At 43.6% G+C, this 26,628-nt stretch overlaps 1 protein-coding gene across 4 annotated transcripts; it reads left to right on the forward strand.

The window, feature by feature from the left end:
- Window positions 1-1,461: 1,461 nt before the first annotated feature.
- On the forward strand, window positions 1,462-26,061 carry PARP6 (poly(ADP-ribose) polymerase family member 6). Of its 4 annotated transcripts, none has more exons than XM_072627950.1 (23): window positions 1,462-1,850; window positions 5,554-5,744; window positions 6,672-6,749; window positions 7,398-7,492; window positions 7,949-8,009; window positions 8,330-8,420; window positions 8,874-8,940; window positions 9,878-10,027; window positions 11,143-11,353; window positions 11,959-12,012; window positions 14,047-14,142; window positions 14,643-14,735; window positions 14,884-15,009; window positions 16,005-16,070; window positions 16,621-16,688; window positions 18,216-18,264; window positions 18,554-18,666; window positions 20,134-20,206; window positions 20,951-21,020; window positions 23,887-23,966; window positions 24,876-24,939; window positions 25,181-25,265; window positions 25,661-26,061. In XM_072627950.1, the coding sequence occupies exons 2-23, from the start codon at window positions 5,742-5,744 to the stop codon at window positions 25,761-25,763; spliced, it is 1,896 nt and encodes a 631-aa protein (XP_072484051.1). In that variant the 5' UTR covers window positions 1,462-1,850; window positions 5,554-5,741; the 3' UTR covers window positions 25,764-26,061. The 4 variants fall into 4 exon arrangements, 1 of the variants encoding a protein (XP_072484051.1); XR_011971465.1 differs by lacking the exon at window positions 20,951-21,020 and adding an exon at window positions 2,307-2,392 and having other exon boundaries at window positions 1,736-1,850; XR_011971464.1 differs by lacking the exon at window positions 20,951-21,020.
- The last annotated feature ends 567 nt before the right edge of the window (window positions 26,062-26,628 follow it).

Raw genomic sequence — 26,628 nt, forward strand, 5'->3', positions numbered from 1 at the left:
AAGATGACCTATATTTAAACCATTGAGGAAATATATCATTTAGCTATATTTCCTTCAAGATATATTTTCTAGATAGAAAAGGAGGTGAGCTAGTCTTATGAAGTGAGCAAGGGTAAAGAGATGACTAGGATGAATAGGTGGAGAATCAAGTATTAGAAATAATAAGCCTAAATAAGTGCTCCAGGGACACTCACAAAAAATAAAATAATCTAGAGCAGAACGTCAAGGTGCTGAACGGATCCTCTGCAGAGGATGTATGGAAGAACACGGACAGGGATCGCTCAAGGGGAAGGCAGGGAGGGGCTGAATTCTCTTCCAAACGAGGGAATGTTCACGTTGATTAGACTTCAGATCCACCGGAGCATCCCTAGCTTTAGGGAGGGAGGGTCCGTGCCATCAGTCTTCCACAGGACCGTGACCCTCACCGGCGCTTGTTTCATGGAGGCAGCGAAGTGTAACCGCAAAGCTTGGATTTGAACGTGGTTTCTCGACAGTCATCATCTCTTTTCCTCATCCGTGGAATGGGGATAATACTTGCACCACCCTACGGCGCGGGGTTGTAGAGAGGAAAACGTGGCGCAAACTGTGCAAAACTAAGGCCGCGTGCGGAACGGCAGCCCCTCGGCCACGATGGTGGGTGGTGTGTGTGTGTGTGTGTGTGTGTGTGTGTGTGTGTGTGTCTGTATGTGTGTGTGTGTCTGTGTCTGTATGTGTGTGTGTGTGTGTCTGTATGTGTGTGTCTGTATGTGTGTGTGTGTCTGTATGTGTGTGTGTCTGTCTGCCTGTGTGTGTGTGTGTCTGTATGTGTGTGTGTCTGTATGTCTGTGTGTGTCTGTATGTGTGTGTGTGTCTGTATGTGTGTGTGTCTGCCTGTGTGTGTGTGTGTCTGTATGTGTGTGTGTCTGTATGTCTGTGTGTGTCTGTATGTCTGTGTGTGTCTGTATGTGTGTGTGTCTGTCTGCCTGTGTGTGTCTGTGTGTGTGTGTCTGTATGTGTGTGTGTGTCTGTATGTGTGGTGTTCGCGCACGCATGAGGGGAGATGCACGAGGCAGGAGGCTGTCCCAGGGGCTGGCAGGCCTAGGGGGTGGCTGTCGGAGGGAGCCAAGCCAGCGCCCATGCCCTACAACCGCGCTCCGCACAAAGATGCCCAGGGTGGCTGTACTGAATGAAGTTCTCCGTGTGCGTGCGCGCGCGCAAACCCCTCCCCCGCAGTAGGACCGCGTGCGCGTCAGCCCGCAGCTCCTCCTCGCCTCCCAAACTAAAGAAAGGCGGGGCTGGACCCCAAAGGAGAAGCTCTTTCGGGTCTGGAGGAGGATGACCTCAGGTGGCCTGAGACGCCTCCCGATGGGCCCCCAACCCTGCCGAGGTCAGCGGCTCCGGCCTCGCCTCCTGCCGCCTCGCGCCAGCCTTGACCTTCCCCTAAACGGAGACCACGTGACCCGAGCGTAGCCGCTGGGAGCATGCGCAAAGCGGCCCTGCCCGGCCCGGCCCGGCCCGGCCAGGCGCGCCTGTGACAGGAACAACGGAACGAGGGAGCGAGGGAGGGCGGCCGCGGGGAGGGAGAGCCGGAGAGCTGGGACTCTCCTGGCCACCGGCTGCCGTCATCGCCACCGCGGCCTCTGCGGTCTCCCCGCCCCGCCCTGCCCCACCTCGCCTCGCCCTCTGTTCTGCCCCCGCCGGCCGACAGCCCGAGCCGAGGAGGAGGGGGCGGGGAGGGCCGGGCCGGGCCGAGGCGCCGCTGCTTTCCCGCCCCCTCGCCCGGGAGCTCCCAGGCCCCGGGCCCCTGGAGCATCCATCCTCCGGGAGCAGCGGCGGAGCCGAGGCCCGGGGTCTTTGGGAGCGAGCGAGTGGTGAGCGCGCGCTGGGGAAGAGGAGGAGGAGGAGAGAGAGGAGGCGGGGGAGGGGGAAGGCATGCCCGATGGTTGCCATGGAGACTGGGCGAGGATGATGGAGACGGGACGGGTGTGTGTGCGTGTGTGTGTGAGTGTGTAAATGTCCGTGGGTGGGGGGGGAGGAGGCACGAGGCCACGGGTGCTGGGGGAGCTCAGGGAGGGGGCCTTCCCTCGCGGGAGGTGAGTGAGGCTCGGATCTGTATTTGCATCTTCCTGTCTAGATGGCACTTCTGCCCCGGCCCTGCTTGCTAAAATCCTTCCCTTTTCTCCAAGGCCCGCTCAGGCACCTTCTCCTCCAGGAGGCCTTCTGGTGACCCCTCCGGTGGAAGGAGGTCCATCCCTCCCCAGGCCTCCATGCTTCTCAGTCTCACCTCTCCTGTGTGCCTTTCTCACTCTGACTTCTGTTATATTTAGGGTAGGGGAAAGAATACACTGGATGTGGAGTTAGAGGACCTGGGTTTGAATCCCAGATCTGCCACCTGCTTCCCACGTGACCTTGGGCAAGTTAACTTATCTTCTTTGGCCTTCAGTTTGCTCATCTATAAAATAATGAGGTTGTATCAGATGACCTCTGGGGTCTTTTTGCCTCTAATTCTCTGCTTCTGTCTGCTTCCCCCAACCCCTCCCCCTTTGTTTTTGTGTAAATACTTGTCTCTTCCTTCTACTGAGTTGTAAGCTCTTTGGGGACAGACTGTCATTTTTCATCTTTGTGTCTAAGTGCTGTATAGCACCATTGCTTTGTTGTTTAATTGAACACAGAGAAATCCAGATCAGGGTTGCTTTTGCTCACTTTAGGGAGACCTTTGTTTTAATATGTCAGAAATAAGGAAGGGCATTTCTAAGGTCCACAGCGAGTGTAGCAGATGAGCACCTTCCCTGACTCCGAGGGATTCAAAGCACTCTTAGATTGCATTTATCCTTTCCTGGAGAAATCTTGAAATGTTCTGTACAGTTGTACCCTGTTAGAAAAAAGGAAACATTTACAGTAGAAGCAATAGTATTGATGGTTAATGCTAGGCCTGAACCCACAGGGCTGACTAATATGAGATAATATATGTAAAGCACTTTGCAAATCTTAAAATGTTATATCGATAGCTATTGTTAGCTATTATTCTAGGGAGTTTAATAATAGGGAAATAGTGATAGATACTTTACAGGTATTTCATTTTGTATACTGAGAACTCTTCTTTGACTGGTATTAGCTTACTGTCCTCACAGGGCAAGTTCTTCTCTATTTTAGGAAGGGACTTTGAGCACAGAATTGAAGATCATAGGATTCCCATGTAGGAATATAAACAGATATACATATGCATAGACACATGGATGGAACATGCTTCCTGCCTTGTCTGGGAATCCTTTTTTTAGCTTCCCTTCCTCTCTCCATTTATCTCTTACTTTTTAGGTCTTACTTGGTGTTGATATGATTTGAACCACCTAAACAATTTCTCCCTCCTCTTGGTCCTTGTCTTCACCTGAATATTTTTCTTGTTCTTTCTCTTAGCCAGTATGTTTATGAAAATACCCTTCCTCTTCTTCTTTCCTTCCTCCCTCCCTCCCTTCCCTCTTTTTCCTCCCTTACTGTCCTCTGCTTTTTCTAGGATGCCTGGGTTCTTTCCTTTTGATCAGTATGGTATACAGAGTTCTTTTCTCTTGGGGGGAATTGCCCTATTATCAGTTTAAACCCCTCTCTCCATTTTTGTTGGAGTTTAAATTTTAAGATTCTAACAATCATTCGTGTAAGACAGTTTAAAAAATAATATATAGAACTTCACATTATTTAGATTTGTTTTGAATTTGTATTTCATTTTGCTTTAGCAAAAGTCCTGATTGTTTCTATTTTCTTTTGGTCTCTCTCTGTCTCCCCCCCACCCCATTTGCAAGATTTCTGTGAGGATCAAATGAGATTATATGTGTGTGTGTGTATATATGTATATGTGTACAATACATATATGTACATACATGTATCTATATGTATATAGAAAAACCCATACACTGTGCCTGGCATATAATAGGCACTATATAAATGCATATTCCCTCCCTCCTCATTTCTTTTGTGTTTTTTTATTTTTCAGGATTCTTATAATTAACTTGTAATATTCCAGAAACTTAGACATCATCCTGGCCTACCCAAGACTTGTTAAATGTTTACATAGATGTCTTTAAGCACCTCTCTGGAAGACCCATGCTATCTTATAGCCTGGTCTTTCTTTGGGCCTGATAACCTATAATCCAAAAAATGGAGGGAGTGATTTAATGTATTCTCCTTTCAGAGGGACTTACATTTTAAAAGAAGAGCTTGGAGAAAAAAATCTTTAAGCCAAAGGAAGAATCTATAAGGCTGGTATTTCAGACAAGGGTGATTTGGGAAATATTAGAACAGGAGGGGCCTTTCTGATGTTTCATCTTCTAAATATCATACGTGGCACCCTTCATCAAGACAGTACTTAGATTGAGTCCTACTTATTATTTACATTTCATTGTAGTTTATAGTTTAAAAATACTTTTATGTAATTATTTCATGGTTATGCCATAGATATCATGCACAGAGGTACATGTATGGGAGTGGAAGGAAGAAGATGGGGTGAGATATTCTCCAAGGTAGAGGGCATATGTTTTTTGGTGGCTTTTGAAATTGATTCAGAAGGCCCTTTTATTAGCCTGAAACATGCTGACCATTTTATAAATCTACTCTAAGGCTAGTTCCATCTTCACTTTACTTCTAGGTATTTAAATAACTGATGGCTTCTGCTCTAAACAGAATTTTAACAAGGCTAGCGCTGTTGTACTCATCAGTTCCTTGGGACCCTATTGGGTAGGGGTAATATGGGTCATAGAGGATCTTCAGGGTCAGTGTGAGCTACACTTGCATCCTAGGAGTAAGTCTTCTGGGGTCTTTGTAGGGACTACCGTTGAGTCCTCTGTTGTCTGAGAGGAGCATCTTCGTAGGTAAGCTTAGGATAGTCTTTTGGCCTGACCTTTTCATGTTCATCAGAGAATGTCCAATGTGATTAGGGTTAGAGTAAGTTAAATTATAAAGAGGTTCGTGGCATTGTTAATATTTATGTGGGAGAAGATATGAAACACTGATCTTCTGGCTAGTTGTGAAGGGTCTGTAGTTTTGGGATAGAGATAGTGAAGATGCAAGAAGATCTAAGTATAAGTTGACTGAGGGATTAGAGTAATAAGACTGACATTGGTCTTATCTATTCTTCCTACTGCACTGTACCCTGCCCTGCCCCGCCCCCCCCTCCCCCCCCGCCCCCGTCTTCCCCCAGCTCCTGAGTTAGTCCTAAAGGGCAGTGGTTCTTTAGAGTATGTCTCAGGATTTGGTATCTAGGCTCATCGAACTGATAGTTATACTAACCTGGTAGAGGGCTAATTATGACCCTTTCCCTGTCTTTTGAGCTCAAATAGGCCACAATGTTTTTCATTTTCATTGCATTTTTATATCTTTCAAAAGAATTTCCTATCCGTTGATAAGTGTTGTTTGCATGTATGTGAGTATATCTGTAAGTGCACATATTGATATGCATACATATAAATGTGCTTGTACTTATACAGTTACAAAGGTGCTTGGAAGTATGTTTGTATTTATACACCTGTTTATGTTGACCCTGGCTATGGGATAGTGATGTAACCAACTGTTGTCTACCTTCTTTAGGACAGTGACTTGGTTGCCACGGTGACAGCAGAGCCCACTCTCCCTGGCAGATAATCAGTCAGCCCATGATAACATCCCTTTCCGTTCCCTGAATGGTCTTCTGGATGTCCATCTTGCTGACCTCAGTTGGTGGCATGGAGGGGCATTGCCTAGTGCTGGTCGGGAAGTGTGTGTGAGCCACTGACCCAATGGTGAGGAACTGCTTTCATGATGCAGATGCACAGACACCTGCCATGGAGGTTTAATTTCTACGTCTAACTTTTTGGGGGATATACAGGCAGAGTGGATACTGTGTAGACCTGATGCCTTTCTGTTATCTTCTCCTTCACTCAGGTGGGGGATGATAGAAGATAGGGTAGATCATGAGAGGAACTTTAACAATTAAGTTGAGAGTGAGAATGGTTACTCTAAGGGGAACTGGAGAAGAGAATGGAAAGGACAAGGGAAGACAGAAGCATTAGGGAAAGGATTTAGATAATTTGGTTGGGGTAGTGGGGAATCTAGGGAATGTCGGATCAGAATTAAGAGAGCCTGGATCTCAGCCTCAGAAAAGGAGATATCTGGTTCCTCCCACCCCTTGCCCCCTTTCATTCCTATTCCTCTTTCTCCCTCTTGTCTCAATTTCTTTACTACTGAGGGTTGGTTGGTTGTTGTGCTTTGTTCTTGAAAAGGACCAAAATGACATCACTATGTTAGAGTTAAGTTACAGTGTGTCTGACTGCAACTAGTCAGACCAGTATGAACTTGGAATACTCTACCACAGGTCGGGCACAAATAGTCTATGTGAACATTTGGGGTGGGTTCTCTACATTTTCACATGTTGTGTTTCTTTTGAGCTACTTCAATTTTGCTTTGCTTATGGAGCACAGCACCTTCTCTGATGTGGGCACGTCATGCTGAGCTGTCCTGTGCCAGTGTCTTCCATGTCATAGAATCAATTCCAGAGTTCTTAAGAGAGACTTTGAGAGTGTTCTTGTATTGTTTTTTTCTCACTACCATGTGAGCAACTTGCCCTGTGTGAGTTCTCCATATCATAGTCTTTTTGGCAAGCATACATACCACCTATATGGGTCTGTCATGTGCCTGCACCTTCTTTGTACCCTTGTTCTTCATTCTAGGACATTAAAAGCCAGTACTGGACTGATGATGATTCAGATGGGGACAATGAGTCAGAGGAATTCCTCTATGGAGTACAGGTGAGGACCTTCCTCAGGCTAACTCATGGCTGAAAGGTATGACTGTGGTAACGTAGTCATATGGTCATGCTTTCCCCACCTCAGGCCTGATGTAGAAGAATTGGGACAGTCTTTATGGAGGTAGCCATGTGCATATTTGTATATAGAAGTAACCAGTCTGTGTTTTGCCAGTCACTTCTCTCACTGGTCACTAACCACAGAGATCAATGATCATCTTGCTACCAGTTACTGAAAATGATCACTGCTCTGAATAGAGTCCAAACCGTGGGAGTGGTAGAGACTTTCTTTATATAGAGCCTGTTTGAATTATTTTCTGTGTTTTTCAGCATATACCCCATATCTCTACCTCTTCCCCTAGGTTATTCCAGGGCCATATAGAGAGATTTAGTTACCAAAAACATGATCTAAGGACTGGGAAGGGAAACCAGGGACTCCTAGAATGTGTGAGGCTTGGACTCAGAGTAGAGTTGATAGCACATCTAGAATACTGGACATCCGGAGGTCCTTCAAGCGGCCTGCCACATTTATATCCCTTATGATCTAAATTGCTAAGCAGATTCTACCTATTCTTGTCCCTAGAGTTACCATTTTCTTGTCTCTTCTTTTGCTTCTTCTTCCTCGTTGTCCCTTTGTATGTCACTCACCTAGGGGAGCTGTGCGGCAGATTTATACCGACATCCCCAGCTTGATGCTGACATTGAAGCTGTGAAAGAGATCTATAGTGAGAACTCAGTGTCCATCAGGTGGGCTGAGTGGGGTTGGGGGGGCAGGAATCTTTTCCTCAAATGATTTCCCTAGAACAGAGATTCTTAACTGTTTTTATGTTTCCTAGATCCTTTTGGCAGTGTAGTGAAACCTATGGACCCCTTCTCAGAATGTTTTTAATTGCATAAAATTCATAGTACTGCAAAGGAAAACAATTATATTGAAACAAAGATGTAATTTTTTTCCCATCCAAATTCACAGACCCCTTGAAACCTATTCACAGACCCCTTGGTTTCTGTAGGACCTGGAGTAAGAACTCCTGCCCTGGAAGAGGTCTTTATCAAATGAGTGACTTGGGGCAGAGAATCCACCCCTTTCTGCCCCCCTCACCATTTGCATTAGTCTCTTAGCCCAAGGCCTTCCCTGTCCCCCAACTTTCCCTCTCACCCCCACCACCCCTAGATTCTTACTTGTAGCCATGTGTGCTTCTGCAGAGAATATGGAACCATTGATGATGTGGACATTGACCTCCACATCAACATCAGCTTCCTTGATGTAAGTGATGCTGATTTTTGTTTAGAGCATGTTGGGAAACATTCCCAAATGGAGAATAGGGGAACGGGGGGAGGGCCACATTACCTGTGTATTCCATGCAGAGTATGTGCTTTGGGCTCTCTCATTCCTTAGACTATCAGAAGATAATGGTGGGTATGTTCATGTGCCTGCATTTATATGCATACACATGTATGTGTGGCAAATACCAAGTTTATTCGTGTGTGTGTCTATGTATGCATATGTAAACGTATAAATCCTTACCCCTTCTGTTGCTACGATCAAGGCTGTGACCAAAGCAATCTTTCTACCCGTCCCCCCAGGAGGAAGTCTCCACAGCTTGGAAGGTCCTTCGGACAGAGCCCATTGTTTTAAGGCTACGGTTTTCACTCTCTCAGTACCTGGATGGGCCTGGTAAAAGTGGTTACTAGGCTGGGTGGGACTTTTTGGTGGGTTCAGTCTACATTTTCCTGTGTTCAGTGTTCCTTTCCTTTTTCAGGCCCTAGGATAATGAAAGTATGGGAGATTTATAATCTCTTAGGTTGTTCCTCTCTCCCACTTTTTAAAAAAATCTTAGTTCTTTTTTTCCCAGTCCTTCTGCTGGAAAGAATTGAGCTATTCCTTTTGGGATTAGTTAACTCACAGACTTTGTTCTAGGTGTATTCCCTTCACTCTCTATTGTCTAAAGGTCCTTGAAGTAGTTTGGCTTAAATGACTGAGAAAGTCCTCTTTACTTAGCTGTACCTTGAGAGCCTTCCCACATCTCTATACTTTTCAGTCCTACCCACTTCATAGTACTTTGCTTAGTTGTGTTTTTGAGACCTCAGGAGGATGTAGATACAGTTTTCAATATTGTTCTCTTTGCAGAACCGTCGATTGAGGTTTTCCAACCATCCAATAAAGAAGGGTTCGGGCTGGGTCTTCAGTTGAAAAAGTAAGAATTCTGACCTTTCCTAGTTGTTACCAGACAGGCGGGTGCTGAGTAGACCATTGGATGAACAGATACACATAAGTGTAGGTGTTTGGGCAGACAGGTAGACCATTTTTTGGTCAAAGATTCTATTCTGAGAAATAATCAAGGATTAGAAGATATCGACTGCATCTTCATCCTTGAAGACAGCAAGAGTTGATGGGATTTTGCAGTAGTTAGGCTTTTGTTCATCTGAGTTGACATTAATCCCAGTAGTTAAGGATGATCTCTGTATTCAGAGTAAGGAATATGGAGTCTGTCTTGGACCATTTCTCTGTCTTCCTTGTGGTTCTCATAGATCCCTTCTCCTTGACTTTGTCCTTAGCTATTTGAAGTATATCACAATCCTAGAGATCAAATGATTGATATGCCAGTTGTTGGTCTTCCCTTAGGGAGATGACCAGGGAGTTTAGATAAGGAAAGAGAATAATATAATGAAAGCTCCTGATGCTTGAATCCCTTTACTTCACTTTTCAGCAGAGTTCAACTTTCTTTCCCATCCCTATTCTTTATGTCCATATTATTCATACACACACTAAGCGATGCAACCTTTCTGGGCTATGTTTCATTTCTACCTTATTTCTCATTGATAATACTTAAGGTATGAATTCCCAATCTCCAGATGCCTTACACAAGAAATTCCACCCTTGGGATCTCTAAACAGTGTAGCTTCCTAAGAGTTGCTCTCATTGGGCAGAAGCTACCAGACTTGGGACCATTAGGGGAGGGTCCCTCTGTTTTCTACTGGGTACTCAGTAAGTAGTATATTTTCTGTGTGCCTGCTGCCAGAGCTGACCTCAAACTGGAAATCCAGGTGTGATTGATTTGAGTTACTCATCCAGTCCTTGATCATCCCTTTTTTATTGAGTGTATTCAAAACTGTTGTTTCTTTTCCCCTGAGGATCCTTGGAATGTTCACATCCCAACAATGGAAGCATCTCAGCAACGACTTCCTGAAGACCCAGCAGGAGAAGCGGCACAGTTGGTTCAAGGCAAGTGGTACCATCAAGAAATTTCGAGCAGGCCTCAGCATCTTTTCGCCTATCCCCAAGTGAGTGTAGCTCTGGAAGCTCCAGGCCTCCTCATGCTTTTTCCTACTTTACTTTCATTTTTCCTATACCTTTTCATGACCCTTATTTCTTAGGCCTATTCATTCCATCTCTTCCTTTGTTTTTTGAATTCTGTCAACCAATAAACAAACATTTATTAAGCATTTACCATGTGCTGGACATCGTGCTAACTGCTGGAGGATACAAAGACAAAAAAAATGAAATTAGCTTTGCTCTTAGGGAACTTATATTTTAACTTATCCACTCCCCCCAGTACCTATTCCTTTGTGTTTTCTTCCCTCTGTTTTGTTGTCCTTTCACCTATAATCTAACATAACCCCCACCTGTCTATATTATGTTCTGTTCCTTCCATTCCTCACCTCTAGTCTCTTACTCTTTCTTCTGGTCCTCTCTCTTCTACCATTTCTCATCCCCCTGATGCTAGGGAAAAAAGAGACTGGAAGGTCCTCAATCCATCCCCTCCCTTGACCTCCTCTTTTATCCTGGAGTATAGAAACTAGTAATTTTGGTTTAACTCACATAGTGTCCCATTTCTTGTTCTCAAGCTCATGTTTCTTTTTGCTTGTACTTTCTGAATGCCCATAAACCAGGCATCCTCTAGGAGCCTGTGAGATGATTATTAAGGCAGTAAACAGATGAATCTTGGTATCATGTTCAATGTAGTTCCTTTAGTCTTACTGTTAGCAAAATTAGAGGCTTAGTCCTTTGGGATGCAAACATTTAGCCCCTGTAGTGTAAGTATTTCTTTTTGTACCTTGCATATGGTAGATATTGACTGAATAAATGCAATAGGTACTATCAGAAATCTCATGGTCATGTGGGGTTAGCTAGGACTAGGCATTCATTACAAAGACCTCGACATGGGCTCTGCTGATCCCGGGTTCCTAGTGTGAGACATATGAACTTATATAGTAAGGTAAGTCAAAGATATATGTGTGACACAGACAGATCTGATTGTCTCAGACTTAGTGAGGCTCTGTTCAGGCTTTGTCATGCCAAACTTTGGCTTCAACTTGGGTCCCTATTGTCTCCATTCTTCTTCTGGGGTTCAGGCAAGTCCCTGTTGTAGCACTTTGCCTTTGCTTCCTTTCTCTAGGTCCCCCAGTTTTCCCATTATCCAGGACTCCATGCTGAAGGGCAAACTGGGTGTGCCAGAGCTTCGTGTTGGGCGCCTCATGAACCGCTCTGTATCTTGTACTATGAAGAACCCCAAAGTAGAAGTGTTTGGCTACCCTCCCAGCCCCCAGGCAGGTCTCCCCTGCCCCCAGCACATGGGCCTCCCTCCCCCAGCACGGACCTCTCCCTTGGTACATGGTATGGGGAAGAATTGGTTGGGGTGTTGGAATGGTGGAAATGGGGAGAATAGCTCCTGGGATTAAGGTTTTTAGGTTCTCATGGCTTTGTGCTATGTAACTGTCTCTTATTGCTGAGGTGCCATGAATTACTGAATGGTGAGGGTTAGGGGTTGAAAGGGTTGAGGGGAAGGGGATATGTTTACATGGAGGTTGAAAAATAGGTTAAATTTTTATTGCTAGTTAATTCCTACCTAGTTAGATTCCAATGGTGCCAGACTATCAGGTAGAAGGGACAGCTTTTGAGGGGTAGTGATATAAAATAGGATATCACTATATGGTGGCGTTAGGATAAAGCTTCATAGTCAGTGGCTTCTGTTTTCTACCTTTTTCTTCCTGGAAGAGGGACAAAGGTAGACAAATCTCCTTTTCCACTAAAGCCATTAACAAATGCAAAGGCCCTCTGAACTGTCAAGTCTGGAATTGTCTCTCATATCTTAGAATTGTACTGATCTGAACTAAGACTATGAACCTGGTGTTCCAAGGGGAGTTCTGTGGAGTTAGAGTAAGTACCCTAAACTGTGGAAAAGACTTACAGGGACCTTCTCTTTCCTTGTCAGGTCAGTGGTCACTGCAAGAACATTCCCACCCTGGAATATGGATTTCTTGTCCAGGTAAACAAGCTCAGGCCCCATCTAAATCCTTCCATGTACTTCTCATTATTGGACTTAATTTTTTTCTACCATATTAGAACTACATACTCCATCATTTAGTTAACTATCTTATATGTTCCCTTATTGCACCTTATCTCTTCCCCCCTTACCTCCTGTACTGGGCTTTTTGGGAAATGAAAAAGAAGGCATGATTCTTGCCCAGTGAGCTTGTGGTGTTGCTGGGGAGACAAAACTCAAACATGAAACAATTAGAAAATAACACAAACTAGTATATGACTCCTTACCCTCCAGGGTCTTTGTGCTTTACCAAAAAACATCATTATATACTTTTATTTTCATCTTTTCCCTTTGAGTTTTCTTGCTTCTATGCCTTTGCTCACACTGTTCCCTTAATTTGGAATTCTCTGCTTAGCAATTTCTGCCTATTAAAATTCTACTTATTTTTCAAGACCAAGCTCAGATATCATTTCCAAATCATGAAAATCAGCTTGAAAAGATCCCATCTTCTTCTGAAGTACTCTAACACTGCCCATATACTTAATGCTTTCTACTGTTACTTACGTATTTCTTTTAATAATGTTAATAATAGCTCACATTTATATGCCTATACTAAAGTAGCGATTCTTCATCATGGAGTAGAGGAGACGCTTGACTCTCAAAGATTATTTCAGTGGGCTGCAAGCTTTGTCGGGTCCTTCTAAGCTGGAAGGGCTTCAAGAATGTGCCTCATGATGAACTTGGTGTCTGTTAGCCATCCAAAGACCAGCTTAGTAGCTGAGTTTGGAGATTCTTGTCACCAGAAGGTTTGCCATCAACGTAATTTTTTTGGACACAGCCATCCATGAAGACCTTTTAGTAATGAATGAAGGGGTTAATGCTCTTCATTGATAGTGGAAATATCCCTACCAACAAAATCGCAGATCTCTAGGAGTAAATAGTGCATTTATATGGTGTTTTAGTGTTAATGAAGTGCTTTTCTTCATGGTATTCCATTTGATTTAAACAGTACCTTATCAAGTAGATGGCAGTAACAACAACATTAGTTAATGTAATAAGATAGCACTTATATTGTGCTTTATTTATCCCCACAACAACCCTGTGCAGCAGGTGCTGTTATTATCCCCATTTTACAGATAAGGTGACTGAGGCAGATAGAAATTAAATGACCTGCCCAGGATAACACAGATATTAAGGGTTAGAGGTCAAATTTGAACTCAAGTCTTCCCAACCTCAGGTCCATTGCCCTTTCTAGCTCACCCCCTAGATATAAATATTGCCTCCATTTTATCTGTGAGGAAACTGAGACTCAGAGAAGTAAAGTCATTTGTCTAATGAGTAGCGAAGTCTGAGCTCCAACTAACATCTTACTTCTATTACATTATATTGTTTCCCCCTACTTGATTGCATGTAACATGAGGGCAAGGATTTATGTCTCACAGTGCTGGCTACCTAGTAGGTATCCAACAATTCCTTCAATAAATTTAGCCTCTTTTCTCTTTCCATGCCAGAGTCTTTCAGAGAAATTGTGAAATCAGTGTATGTTGCTTTTTGGGAAAAGTGCTCTTGATAGGAATAGCAATATTAAAGTAAAAAGCATTTTTGGAAGCACTTTAAGCAAGGAATTTCTCTGTGTTCTGGTGGTTCTGTCATAGTAAGCTTCCTAAGGTATAGGGCCATCTAAAAAACAAAGGTTTTTAGAATAGCTCTTTGTCCATGGAGATTCATAGTCCTAAGTATTAACTGATGAATAGACAAATTGACTTTTCCCCATGGAAATTGAACTGGACTTCTAGGGCAAATGCTGAAGTACTCTGGACAATTACCTGGAATAGACTTATCTCCCCTGGTTATGAGGCCCTGTCCTAGGTGCTAAGTTCATGGGGGGGGTGGGTAGTAGTGTAGGAAAACAAACTTTCCATTTTCAGATTGTTTCCCAAATGTGTAAATGCGTGGGTGGGTATACAGACTTAGGCCTATAGAGGGACATCTCATAGTGCTTTAGCAAGATGTGGTTCTACTCCCTTTACTGTTCAGATTATGAAATATGCAGAACAGAGGATTCCAACCCTGAACGAGTACTGTGTAGTCTGTGACGAGCAGCATGTCTTCCAGAATGGGTCTATGCTCAAGGTATGATCTTCTCTAATTGCTCTGTGCAGCACCCCTCTTCTTGGATAAATGTTGATAACCATACTTGTTTTCATGGAGCCCTAGCCTAAGGACTTTAGGATTTGAGAATGGACTTTCTAGTCTCTAGAGAAACTAGAGTCCATTCTGGAGCTGTCACAAATTTTGTTTATATTGTCCCTTATTTCCCCCCAAGCCCTATTATTCATTGGAGGAACTAGTTTGTCAAGCGTTTTAATGGAACTGAATTGGGATATGTCTTTATGGACCTGGGTCCTAAATTGCATTGTAGTAGAAATCTCTTGTCATTCAGCAGCATTCCTTCTGAACCGTGACTATGAGTCATTCACTTAAATGTGACCATACCCATTTATTGATTACTTGTTGCTGATATTTAAAAGAACCTCAGATTCTTACCCAACTCCAGAGTCAAGATTGAGAGCACCCCCTCCCCTAATTTAGTCTCCCCCCCCACCTGTCTGATATATTCCTTACTCCCTTAGCCAGCTGTTTGTACTCGGGAGCTCTGTGTCTTCTCCTTCTACACACTGGGAGTTATGTCTGGAGCTGCAGAGGAGGTGGCTACAGGAGCAGAGGTAGGAAAGGGTGGAGTGGGTGGGGACAGGGGATGAATAACAGGAAGGACTCAACCTTCAGAAAGTCGAGGAGAGCAGAATGAAATGGATTCCCAATATTGAAAAGTTACCCCATGCTGTCTGGCCCTCTGTTCTTCCTCCTACTGAGGTGGTGGACCTTCTGGTGGCTATGTGCCGGGCAGCATTAGAATCTCCCAGAAAAAGCATCATCTTTGAGCCTTATCCCTCTGTTGTGGATCCCAGTGACCCCAAGACTCTCGCCTTCAATCCCAAGGTAAATGTGACTAGGAACAGGAGGAGAAGACAGGGCAGGGGACATAGGGATTAAAGGATCATGAACCATGGAGATGGGGGGAGGATAGGAGATTCATTGTCCAGGAGGATAGAGGGAAATGGGGCATAGAGGGTATCAGGGGCCTTCTGTGGAAGATCATGGTGTAAGGATCTGAGGATAGAAAGTTTTATGCCCTTAATTTCAAGACCTAGGAACTTGGGGAGCTATGTAACTAGAGCATTGGGGGGAGGCAGGGAGAGAGAGAGAGAGAGAGAGAGAGAGAGAGAGAGAGAGAGAGAGAGAGAGAGAGAGAGAGAGAGAGAGAGAGAGAGTGTTTGACCTCCTCATTGTTGAGAGAATAGGGAAGTGGATAAGTGTAAGAGACTGCTCCTTTAATATGTTTGTGGTAATTGGGGAGGGCATGTGATTTGAGGTCCAGATCCCATTATGGAGAAGATTTGACTTGAACTCCAGGGCTTAGTTACTTGGTAGAATGAATAGGTTAGGCTGTTGTGGATAGCCTGGATGTTATTATATATATACATGTGTATATAGTCTTACAAATATATGCTCGTATATAAAAGGATATAATTTTGATTTAACTTTTTTGAAGAGGCAGTATGGAAAGAGTTTGGATTTGGATTTGGATCAAAAGATCCAAATTTAAAATCCATATTTTTTACTTACTACCTACATGACCTTAAGCAAGGCCCCTTAACCTTTCTAAGCTTCATGTCCTCATCGCTAAAACTGGAGATTAGGTCAGATGATCTTTGAGGTCTCTTTTAGCTCTAAATCTATGATACTTATGTCAGAAGTATCTATTATATGTAGGTACTCAGGGTTGGGTATGGGGAGATAAGTTAAATTTCAAAGAGGATTAAAACATTTTCCTTGCCCCTAAAGCACTTAAATATAATTGAGAATTTTCCTTCCCAACACTTGGTTCTCTTTTTTTCCACATCTGACTCTCCAATTTTCCTTGACATTCACAGAAGAAGAACTATGAGAGGCTTCAGAAAGCCCTGGACAGTGTCATGTCCATCCGGGAGATGACCCAGGTATGCCTGATCCTTTGTTCATATGCATCATTGATCTATATTGTTTTCATCTAGTTCCTGGCATCACCTTGCCTTTCCTTGATTTCTGCCTTGTTGGCTCTATTTCAAATTTTCTTATATTTTATAATTTCCATTTTCTCAGAGTCCTGTATGTTCTTCATTTTCCTCATAACTCGGAGTGTTCAGAATAGGAAATGGAAAGATGAAATTATCTTGTGAGCATTTAGGGAAAATCAGGGGTAATTTTCAGCTTAGGGTAGAGGGAAGAGGTTTAGGTAGATACAGGTCTAGACCCTTTTTCCATGCCTCTGGGAACAGGGTACCCTCAGGAGGCATAAGAAGCCTGTGTTCTGAACTTAACTCCTCTCCTAGGCATGTCATTTAACTTCAATCTCATTTTCCTAATTTGTAAGGTGGAGATGATAATAGTACTTGTAACCAGCTGTATTTAACTACTTGTAACCACTGTTAATGGTTATGGATAGATTCACTGGTGTGAAATGCTTTCCCCTTTCCTTGGGAAATAATCTTTTGAATGCTGTTTCTATAGGGCTCATATCTGGAAATCAAGAAACAGATGGACAAGCTGGATCCTTTGGCCCATCCTCTCCTGCAGTGGTATGGATGCAGTGACCACTCCCTCCTGGGGGGTACGAGAGCAGAGACCACTCCCTTTTGGGGGGTGGATCTAGTCATCATTTTCTTTCTTCTGAGGGTGTGGGTGTGGATGTGTATGAAGGTTTCTTTTTCTTTATGGACCAGCATAAACATATACTTTCTTTTCTCTTGAGACTGGTCAGCTCCCAGCCTTACAGAAATCTTACCTTTATCTCCATTTGATTTACAAAAATTTAGCTCCTATATGGAACTTGCATACTTCTGTAAGTTCCCAAAGGTTCTCAACATAGTTCTGAAACTAATTATGTACAGTAGGTGTTTAAGTACTTGTTATATATAGAAATGAATATTCTTTACTATATATATTTAAAGATCCCACACACTTTGAGAGGTATAGGTCTCCCTTTCCTCCCCTTTCATCACAGGTCTCTTCTCCTCCTATTGGGCCTTTTCCCTAAATGCTGGGGTATGAAGCAGAGTGTCCAGGGGCTTAGGCTGACATTGCTCCTTCCTTTCTAAGAGAGGGCCTACAAGTCAAAGTTCTCTCAAATTCCATCACTTAGAATTGGTCGTGGAAAACCACACATCCCCAAAAGCCTCAGAGTTCCTTCCTCGTTGGTCCCCATAGTGACTTAGTGTTTTTCCCCAACCTCCCCTGTTTTCCTGTTCCTCTCCTCAAAAGTAGCATGATTTAGTACCATATTAGTTTCTCCCTTGAGCATAAAGAGATTTTATCCAGGACTGTGTCACAGGAACAGATCAGAAACAGTCCAGCTGTATTAACTCAGGAGACTAGTCTCCTTTAGAAATTCTCGGTATGCTTGATACCAAGTATCTGGGTGTTTTTATCTGGCCCCTTTTCCAATTTGATCCTTCTCCAAATTTCTAGAAAGTTTGTTTTGTCCTTTCCTTTAGTTCTAATACAGGCTTTCATTCTCTCTCTGTCTTTGTGGCCAGTAAGGGAACAGGTTAATTTGTGATTCTTCATTCTCCTTCCTGGGCTGACTTATTAGTAAATATCCATGGAGCATCTATCATGTGGAAGGCATTTAGACTGAGGCAGAATGGTCCCTAAACCTTTGGGCTTCTGAATCTGAGTCCTAGGTCTAAGAGGTCTCCAGCCTGACAGAGGGCCCTCACTTTGACGTTACCTTTTTAGCCAACCCATCACACCACCTTTTCTTGTGCTCTTCTCAGCCCTGCCCCATTTGTCTGTCTTGATTCATTGTTAGCTTCTTGGCAGTTAGACTCTTGGCTGAGAGTCATGAATGTATTTGAGTATTGCCATTCATAATAGTTAAATTAGCGGTGGCATAGCAGATAGCTTCAGTGTGACCTATTAGTACCTCCAAGCACCACTATTCATATTCATTAAACCTGGCTATTAACACCTGAATTTCCAGATGATCTTTTGCTTGGCCACCCCCTATCAATTTTAGAGGGAATACCTCCTTTACTCCTATGTTTAGGCTGGGCCAGACTCCACATTTGTTCCATGCTCTTTCCTTCACCTCTCTTTCTCCCCAGGATTATCTCCAGCAACAGATCACATATTGTCAAGCTACCTCTCAGCAGGGTAAGTGTCTCCCCACCCCCTTCCCCAGATTTCTTGGAACCCTCTAAGTTGTTTGAGGAATTGGGTAGGGAGTGGCAGGTCAGGGAGCTTCTATCTTTGTTAGTAACTCTGATAGCTCAACAGTCTGTTGTGTCCCACATTGACCATTTTGGCTCCTGAACATTTATTGATCCTATGGAGATCAATACAGGTCTACGCTCCTGTCTTATTTACTTCTTTGCCTCATCATCCCTCCCTCCCTGATCTCAATCTCTGCTCTGTCTCCCCTGATTCCCCCCACCCCGGGCAGCAGCTGAAGTTCATGCACACCTCTCACCAGTTCCTCCTGCTGAGCAGCCCCCCTGCTAAGGAGGCCCGGTTTCGGACGGCTAAGAAACTCTACGGCAGCACCTTCGCCTTCCAGTGAGGGAGAGGAAGTAGGGGCTGGGGAGGGCTGGTGGGGAGTGGGGGGAAATACTAGGGGACATGCAGGGGACTAGGGCTCCCTTGCGCTCATGGATGTCAGGGTTCTGTTTATATGTATATATGTTCTGTACACAAGATTCATCAACTAGGTAATCAAACTGTTATCAGGTGTTTTGTATGTACAAAGCTCTGTGCTATTTTGTGGAAGATACAAGGTATAGTATATGGTCCTTACTCTCAAGGAGTTTATAATTTAGCTGAGAAGACATGAAACATACATAGCTATAGTGCTAGAGAATCTAGAGGCAACATTATGGTGCTAAATAGGCAGGTGCTAGAGGAGTTTAGAAGAGCATGAGACCACTGAAGACTAAGATAGTCAGGGAAGGCTCCACAAAGATAATGGGGCTTAACCTGAGTGTTTAAAATATTGTTTGGATTTATATAGGCATAGAAGAGGAGTGAAGTCATTACAGTAGATTGGAACTATTTGAGTAAAAATACAGAGGCTGAAACTTGTCAGCTTTATTTGAAGGTCAGTGAGTGAGAAAACCAGTCTGACTGGATGAGGGAGTGTTTTGGGGATGGTAGTGGGAAATAAAGACTGAAACAGTACATTGGAGCCAATGGGGTAGAACTTTAAATTCCTGAAGGTAAGTAATTTGTACTTTCCTCTTAGCAGTGGAGAACAATGGAAAAGTTTTTGAGCAGAAATGTAGGGGAATAAAAGCTTTTTAAAGGGAGTGTTAGTTTGGTATGCAAAGTAGATTTGGAGAAGGGAGAGACTGAAGACTGGCAGATCAATTAGTAGACTGTTCAGAGGTAATGAAGTGGACCTGGACTAGGGTGGAATAGTAAGAATAAAAAGGAGATTGCAGAGACCGAGGGAAGAATTAATGGGACTTGGGGTATCTAAAAGAATGGAGTCCAAGATAACCTAGAGGTTTTGAACTTGGGTGACAGGGAGAATGATGGAACCATTATCAGAAATGGGGAAATCAAGATTTTGGATAATAGATTTAGTGCTGGAAAGGACTTGAGAGATCACTGAGTCCAACCTCTTAATTTTATATATGAGTTAAACGACTTCCCCAAGATTACATGGGTAGTAAGTGGTAGAGGCCCAAACTCAGAGTCTTTGACTTCAAATCCGGCATTCTTTCCATTGTACCATATTGCATTTGGTTTAGGCCCCTTGAGATTCAGGTGATAATGGGAGATTAGAGTGGAAATGTCTAGCAGTGGGGCATATGGGTCTGGGCTGAAATTTGAGAAGTAAATTTTAAAGTAATGTAAAACAGGTGCTAGCTGAAACTATGATAATACATGAGTTTATCAATGAGTGCATATGAATCTGTCCATTTCTTTGTGTGTCCTGGGAGGTGAATGGTATTATTAGCTCTGGGGGCTATTCCTAGGACCTTACCACTGTGGGTGTTTGTGTCCTCTATCCCTGCCTTCCAGTGGGTCCCACATTGAAAATTGGCACTCGATCCTGCGCAACGGCTTGGTCAATGCGTCCTACACCAAACTCCAGGTAAGATCAGGCTCTTTCTTCCAACCGCCCTCCCCTCCCCCGCCATCTACCATCCCTGCTTTGTGGTGGTGGTAAGCTCTAGAGCACTCTCCTATCTGTTCCTGCTAATTCCCAAACTGAAACTTGGTACCCTAATTATTCTTGGTGTCTCACCATATCTGCTTAAGAGATTTGGGAGGTCAGGGTCATACAGAGGCTGTGGCTGGTGTGGACTCAATCCTAAGCAGAGTCTGTTGGGGGAAGTTCATGTATTAAGAATGTGTTCTAGGCTTGGGGATTGAAAAGGTAAACTTCTGTAGCAGGGGACAGAACTCTTAAGTGACAGAACTTTTCCTTGTATGTATATTGATTCAGCAGTGACTCGTCTCATGTTAACCGGTCAAATCTCTGCCCCCCAGTGACTCTGGGAAATCATTACAAAGAGTTTGTTTCTTCTTGTTCACCTGCTCAGCCCTGGACTTATTCCCCTATAGTATCCACAGTAGGCACATGAACTGCTTTGGTGTTTTTACTCACTCTAGCCCTATTTCCTAAGACATGGAAGGATTAACTGTTCTCCAATCCAATTAACTCCTGACCAAAGCAGGTGCTTGTAAGCCTAGAATGAGTCAGGAGATAGACAAAGGGACAAACAGGAGGATGAGCTGTGTGGCTAACAGACAGCTACCCTAGGAGGTCCCTTCCCTCCTAGAGAGTCATGGGGGGGGGCAGTTTATGTTGCTCATCCTGGTGTTTCCCTGCAAGCTGCATGGAGCAGCATATGGCAAAGGCATCTACCTGAGCCCCATCTCCAGTATTTCCTTTGGATACTCAGGTAAGTAGTCCATCTCCTTGTATGGCTGCCTGAGCTTTGTTCACGTGTCTGTTTCCCTTTCATGGACATATGGTCTGTGGTGTCACTTCTGCTTACTTTACTCCATGGATACACAATCTGTCATCTGTTCTCTCTATGGGCGCTTGATCTGTTGTTATCTATTTTTAGAAGTATAGATCCTCTCTTTCCCAATGAGCCCATCCCTAGGAAGCCTCTGCCTTCCACTCCCTCTGGTCCTAAGACAGGGGAATGCTGAACAGGCCCAGCTTTGAACCCGTGAGTTTGTGAGGAGTGTGGATGGTGAACTGAGTGAGCTTTTCTCCTGAAGCCGTGTTCCAGTGATACATGTATTGGTGATAACAGTATACCTTGGTATATATACCAAGAAGGGTAGCTTTCCAACAATATCTACCTCTTGTGCTGTTATGTAGACTTCTTTCACCTTTCTGCTACCACCTGAGAGCAAGGTACAGAAACATAGCCCTTAACTTTACTTCCTATGCACCTTCATTATTGCCACATTCTCTCAGATTATGAGTGCAAAATCCCTCTCTTCTACACTTGAGAGGTGATTAGGGCAATGAGTCTATCCATTTAGGAAATCTCAAAGATAAAAAAGAGATGTAGTACCTAGTTTTGTCCTGCCCAGGAGATAAATCTGATTTACTGATCTCTTGTTCCTAGATTTTTCTGTCCCATAGTTCATTTCCTTAGACCAGTTCCTTTTCTACATGATTCTCTCTGAGAAGTCTTTATTATTCTATATCTAGTTTCCTAGTTTCTGCTTGTAGTCCAACCTGACTTGCTTTCTGTCCAGGCTCCCTGGTTCTTAGTATTGATTCCTAGTATTACAGCTATAACCTGAGATGATGATAATTTATGGAGAGACACAGGAAAGCATTATTCAGTGCCCTTCAGGCCCCCACTCCACCTAGTATTGCACATAAGCACAGTCATTGACTATGTCTGACACAGATGGTTTATATGAGGGTATATGTTCATTTACCCAAACTGTGATACTTCCTACTTGCATGTGCTCCTTTCCTTCATCTTCTCAGTTTTTATTCTATGCCCTTAGGCAACTCAAGGCCTATTTGATCCCTAACCTACTGTAGGAAGAGTGCTGGGAGTAAGGGGTTACTATTTGTTAATGGAGCCTTTGCTGACCTAGCCATTTTATGTGGGCATATGCTAGAGATTAGGAAAATACAAACAGATGTGAGGTTTGGGGAATATAAATGGCACAGGACCATAGGTCTGTGTTGTTCCATCTATAGGTATGTTCATTTCTTTTTGGGGGACTCCTGGCAGTGCCTGTCCCAGAATCAAAGCATTAAATAAAATGGCCTTCATGTTTTCATGGATTGATCTTGGGGGAAACTGGCAGAAATAGCATAGATAAATATGAGATGTCTTAGTACAGGTGGAATGCATTAGAATGAAAGGTAGCGTGGGACCTGACTTGTCTCATAGGAATCACTACTAAGGGTCCCCATAGTGAATTAAGTGACCTTGCTCTGAGTTATGTTCTTTGTAATCTCTGGGGTTCAAAAGGGCTTAAGAGGTTGTTTTTATTTTTTTCCAGCAGAATCCAAAACTTGGAACATGAGTAGCTGGTTCATTATTTACTATCCCTATAGGGTTTGGGTATTACTTGTGACCCAGACCTGCTGTCATTGTGCATCTTGTGGATAGCAGTGCTTTATAGGCTCAGTGGGGATTTTGAGATTTGGAGTTAGGGTCTAGATATAACAAAGAAAAGAGGATGACCAAAGATGATGGAAAGGAATGGAAGCCCAGCCAGTGAGGTTTCTGTTGTAGTGGGCTGTATTCAGGTTATGATTATATGATGAGTGAGACATATTGGTCAGGGTGGGAGAGATGGAAGTGATAGTTTTATGTGCCTTTGTAGCCTTTTTATACAGATCTGTTGGCCAAGGTTAGCATGTGAGGGTTGAAGTTAGTTATATGATAACTTAATTTCTTATCTGAAAGAGGAGGATCATAGTACTTGTAATATCTATCTAACGGTTGTTGCAAAGATCTAATGAGATTATATACATATAATACACAGACACAGACACAGACACACACACACATACACATAAAGGGCTTCATGAGCCTTAAAATTCTGTCAACTGTTAACATACAAAAAATTATATCACACTCTGCCTGCTTCCAAGGCCATGACTTATTTCCGAATTCATGTCATAGAGGGAGAAAGAATTTCATGAAGATTTCTTAGGGGTAATAGGGGAGGATCCTAGTAATACCTAACAAGTATCTGTTCTATTGGCACCATTCCCATCCTTACCCTGTTCTGAGCCCTTCTACATGGGCCCTAAGGGCCTTTAGCAAGAACCTTGCATGCCTCACTTTCTTCCTTCCTCTTTCTGTTTTTATTTTCTTACCTTCAGGTAGCTTGAAGGCAATTGGGTCCCATTCCCATAGATTTGGACCCCATCTATAGTGGGGGATGCACAAATATACAGCCCACTTAAGATTCTTGTATAAACTTAGTGTATAATGCTTAGCGGGATAATCAGTGAGGATAGAATGTTAGGTGGTGTGGTGTATTGGAGTTGGGGGAAGGCCTTCTGGATGAGGGATTTATTTATATTTCATGGTCTCCTATGTGGGCCTGGACTTCCTCCTGCTTCTATTGGGTGTTACTGGTCAAACCTGATATTGCCATATCCTGTGACCAGAGACAATTCTTTCCATCCTGTGATCAAAGAGATTGTCCTTGTTCCTTCTGTTCTTGAGCTTGCTCCCATGTCACTCAACCCTAACACTTGACACCCAGGAATTCATGTTCCATTTTCTCATTCTCCTTGGGCTTATTTCACCTGGTATATTGTGGCAGGAATGGGAAAAGGACAGCATAGGATGCCTTCTAAAGATGAGCTAGTCCAGAGATACAACCGGATGAACACCATCCCTCAGGTAATCTATCTAAAACTTTACCGGGGTCAGTTGGGGGTGCATTGGGCTATGCATTGGAAGCTAGATGTTGCTGTGAGTAAATTCAATTCAGTTAAGCATTTATAGGATCATAGAATCATACTTTTAGAGTTAGAAGAGACCTTAGAGGTCATCTGTTCCAATTCCCTCATTTTACAGATGAGCAAGCTGAGGCCCAGAGAGATTAAGGGGCTTGATCAGAATGACAAAGCTAGTAGGGGGTAATCTGAACAAGAGTCTTTGTGATTCCGAGTCTTACACTTTATCCACCATACCATAGTTCTCTAGCCTACAACATCTAATATTTCCATTCAACCTTAGCTTCCAAGATGCAGGTGATATAGTTGTTGACAAATGGGCAAATACTTCAATTATTTCCTGCTTTCCCTTTAGGGCTGGTTTGGAGTTATAAGTATATGGGGGACAAATGGTGGTTATCTTGGGGGTAGTGTGAGGAGTTAGTTCTTCCACAAAGTGTAGAGGCTAGAAGTGGAGTGGGTTGTGTGGAGAGTACAGTTCTAGCCCTTGAAAAATTACTAGTTTGTCTGTGTATCACTAGCACCTAGCACTTAATAATACTTAGTGAATTGAATTGAATTAGGGAGACACAGAGTACTTGCCAAGAACACAAGATATGTAGGCATATGCATACAAGTTAGCAACTTGTATTGTGCATTTGCATATTTAAGCATTGTAAAATGTACATATGTTTATCCACCTAAGTATTTATGTATGGGTTAATGCTACCAAGGTGGTGGTGGTGAGTAGGGGTCATCGGAGGAAGGGAGATTTCAGTGCTAGATTAAGTCCATGTAATCATCACTCCTGAGGGTGCTATTCTTTCCTCCCAGAGAAAGCTTTCCATATTCATATTGGTTTCCTGTTTTCCAGACCCGATCCATCCAGTCCCGTTTTCTTCAGAGTCGGAATCTGAATTGTATAGCACTTTGTGAAGGTGAGTGACTCTGCCCTGCCCCAGGTTCCCTCCAAACCTTTTTGTTCTCCTATTTTCTCATTTTGGTCCCAGGGAAACTCTTTTAGCAGTGCTGTAGGAATCATACTAAGTGGAGGAGTGTGGTTTGTCTGGCAGGATATTTTTCTTTCATGTCTTCCTCTTTACTCCACCCTTCCTTGGGCATGACTAGATCGTGGTCTCTGGGAAGTTTGTGTCTGATTCATGGCCCTTTTCTCCACAGTAATTACGTCCAAGGACCTTCAGAAACATGGAAACATCTGGGTGTGCCCTGTGTCTGACCATGTCTGTACACGGTTCTTCTTTGTGTGAGTTGGAGAGGGTAAATCAGGGAGTATATGGAGGGAATAAGGTTGTTGGATGGTAGGAGACAATGCTGCTGGGAAAATCTGTATCGTGAAGGATTTGAATCTGAGGGAACCCACTTTAGGGTTTTCACCACTGTATGGAGGGGGAAGTACAGAGAGGGAGTTGCCTGCCAAGAGAACTCTTAACATTTCCCTGGATTCACTCCCCATCACACTGGAGAATATCAGATATTTTTGGGAGGAGGGAGGAGTGGGGAGAAGCAGGGTGCCTCACATATTCCATTCTTCTCTTTAAGCATAGCTAATTCACAGTTCCACTCAGTCATGCCTATATACTTCTATACTACCTTGCTTACATTCATACTGATTCATTCTTGCCACCCCTTTTCTGACAGATATGAGGATGGTCAAGTAGGTGATGCCAACATTAATACTCAGGACCCCAAGATCCAGAAGGAAATCATGCGTGTGATCGGAACTCAGGTTTACACAAACTGAGGGGGCCCTGGCCCTCATACCCCTCTTGTTCCCTTCCCTGACATGGAGGAAGGACCAACCCCTCTCACTGTGGGACCCAGGAGCATTGGAGGAGGCCATTCCAAGGAGCCAGAGGAGATATCCCTAAGGGACATGCAAAGAAAAAGGAGAGAAACAACCCATGGGAGAAATTAGTCTGGGATCCATTCCACATCTGGATAGCCCAGACTGACCCTATTTCCTCACCCTTAATCCTTGTATTTCCCTGTTGACTTCACCTTGTTTGTAAATAAACCAATAAAATGGAAGGTGCTGTGGACGGGATGTTGTCCATGTGGTCTGCCTGGCATAGACACTTGGCCGAGTGTTCAGTGTAGTTCAGACAACCATTCCCAAGGACAGTGGCATATTCTTTGTTAATGAAGACTAAGAAAAAGAACACTGAAGATTGGGAGCCCTTGGCATTGAAATAATGGCTTTTCCCCACACTTCCCTTTTGTGAGCCAGTTTATTCATGAGATGTCAAATCCTGCCCCAGATGCAGGGAGTGGGGGCAGGGCTTGTGAACATGTTCCCTAGCCAGTGGGTCATACTGCTCAGAGCTGCCAGGCCAAGTGTCTAGGGTTCAGGTTATTCTCAGTCCCTCCTTTTCCCTCCCAATGAAACATCTTCTCTCTTAGTTCATGAGCCAGTGTTGCCCAGTAATGTGTCTATAGTCCAGGTCGATTAAAATCCCTTCCTTGTAGAATTGTATCTGACTTCTGTTTCATCCAGACCTTAGTCCTCCTTTTCCCCAGAGACATAAATGATACAAATTTTGAGGAAAGTAAGAGAAATCATTGATGAGGATAAAAAGCAGGTTAAAAGGGTTTTTCAAGTTCTTTCT

Source organism: Notamacropus eugenii, chromosome 1, assembly GCF_028372415.1.
Source record: "Notamacropus eugenii isolate mMacEug1 chromosome 1, mMacEug1.pri_v2, whole genome shotgun sequence".
In the NCBI taxonomy this organism is placed as follows: domain Eukaryota; kingdom Metazoa; phylum Chordata; class Mammalia; order Diprotodontia; family Macropodidae; genus Notamacropus; species Notamacropus eugenii.

What these genes read in the sequence shown, in the direction of transcription:
- PARP6 (XM_072627950.1), top strand. An exon ending in GGATGAACACCATCCCTCAG is followed by an intron (nt 23,967 to 24,875) that starts GTAATCTATCTA and finishes CCTGTTTTCCAG; the next exon opens with ACCCGATCCATCCAGTCCCG. An exon ending in TGTACACGGTTCTTCTTTGT is followed by an intron (nt 25,266 to 25,660) that starts GTGAGTTGGAGA and finishes CTTTTCTGACAG; the next exon opens with ATATGAGGATGGTCAAGTAG.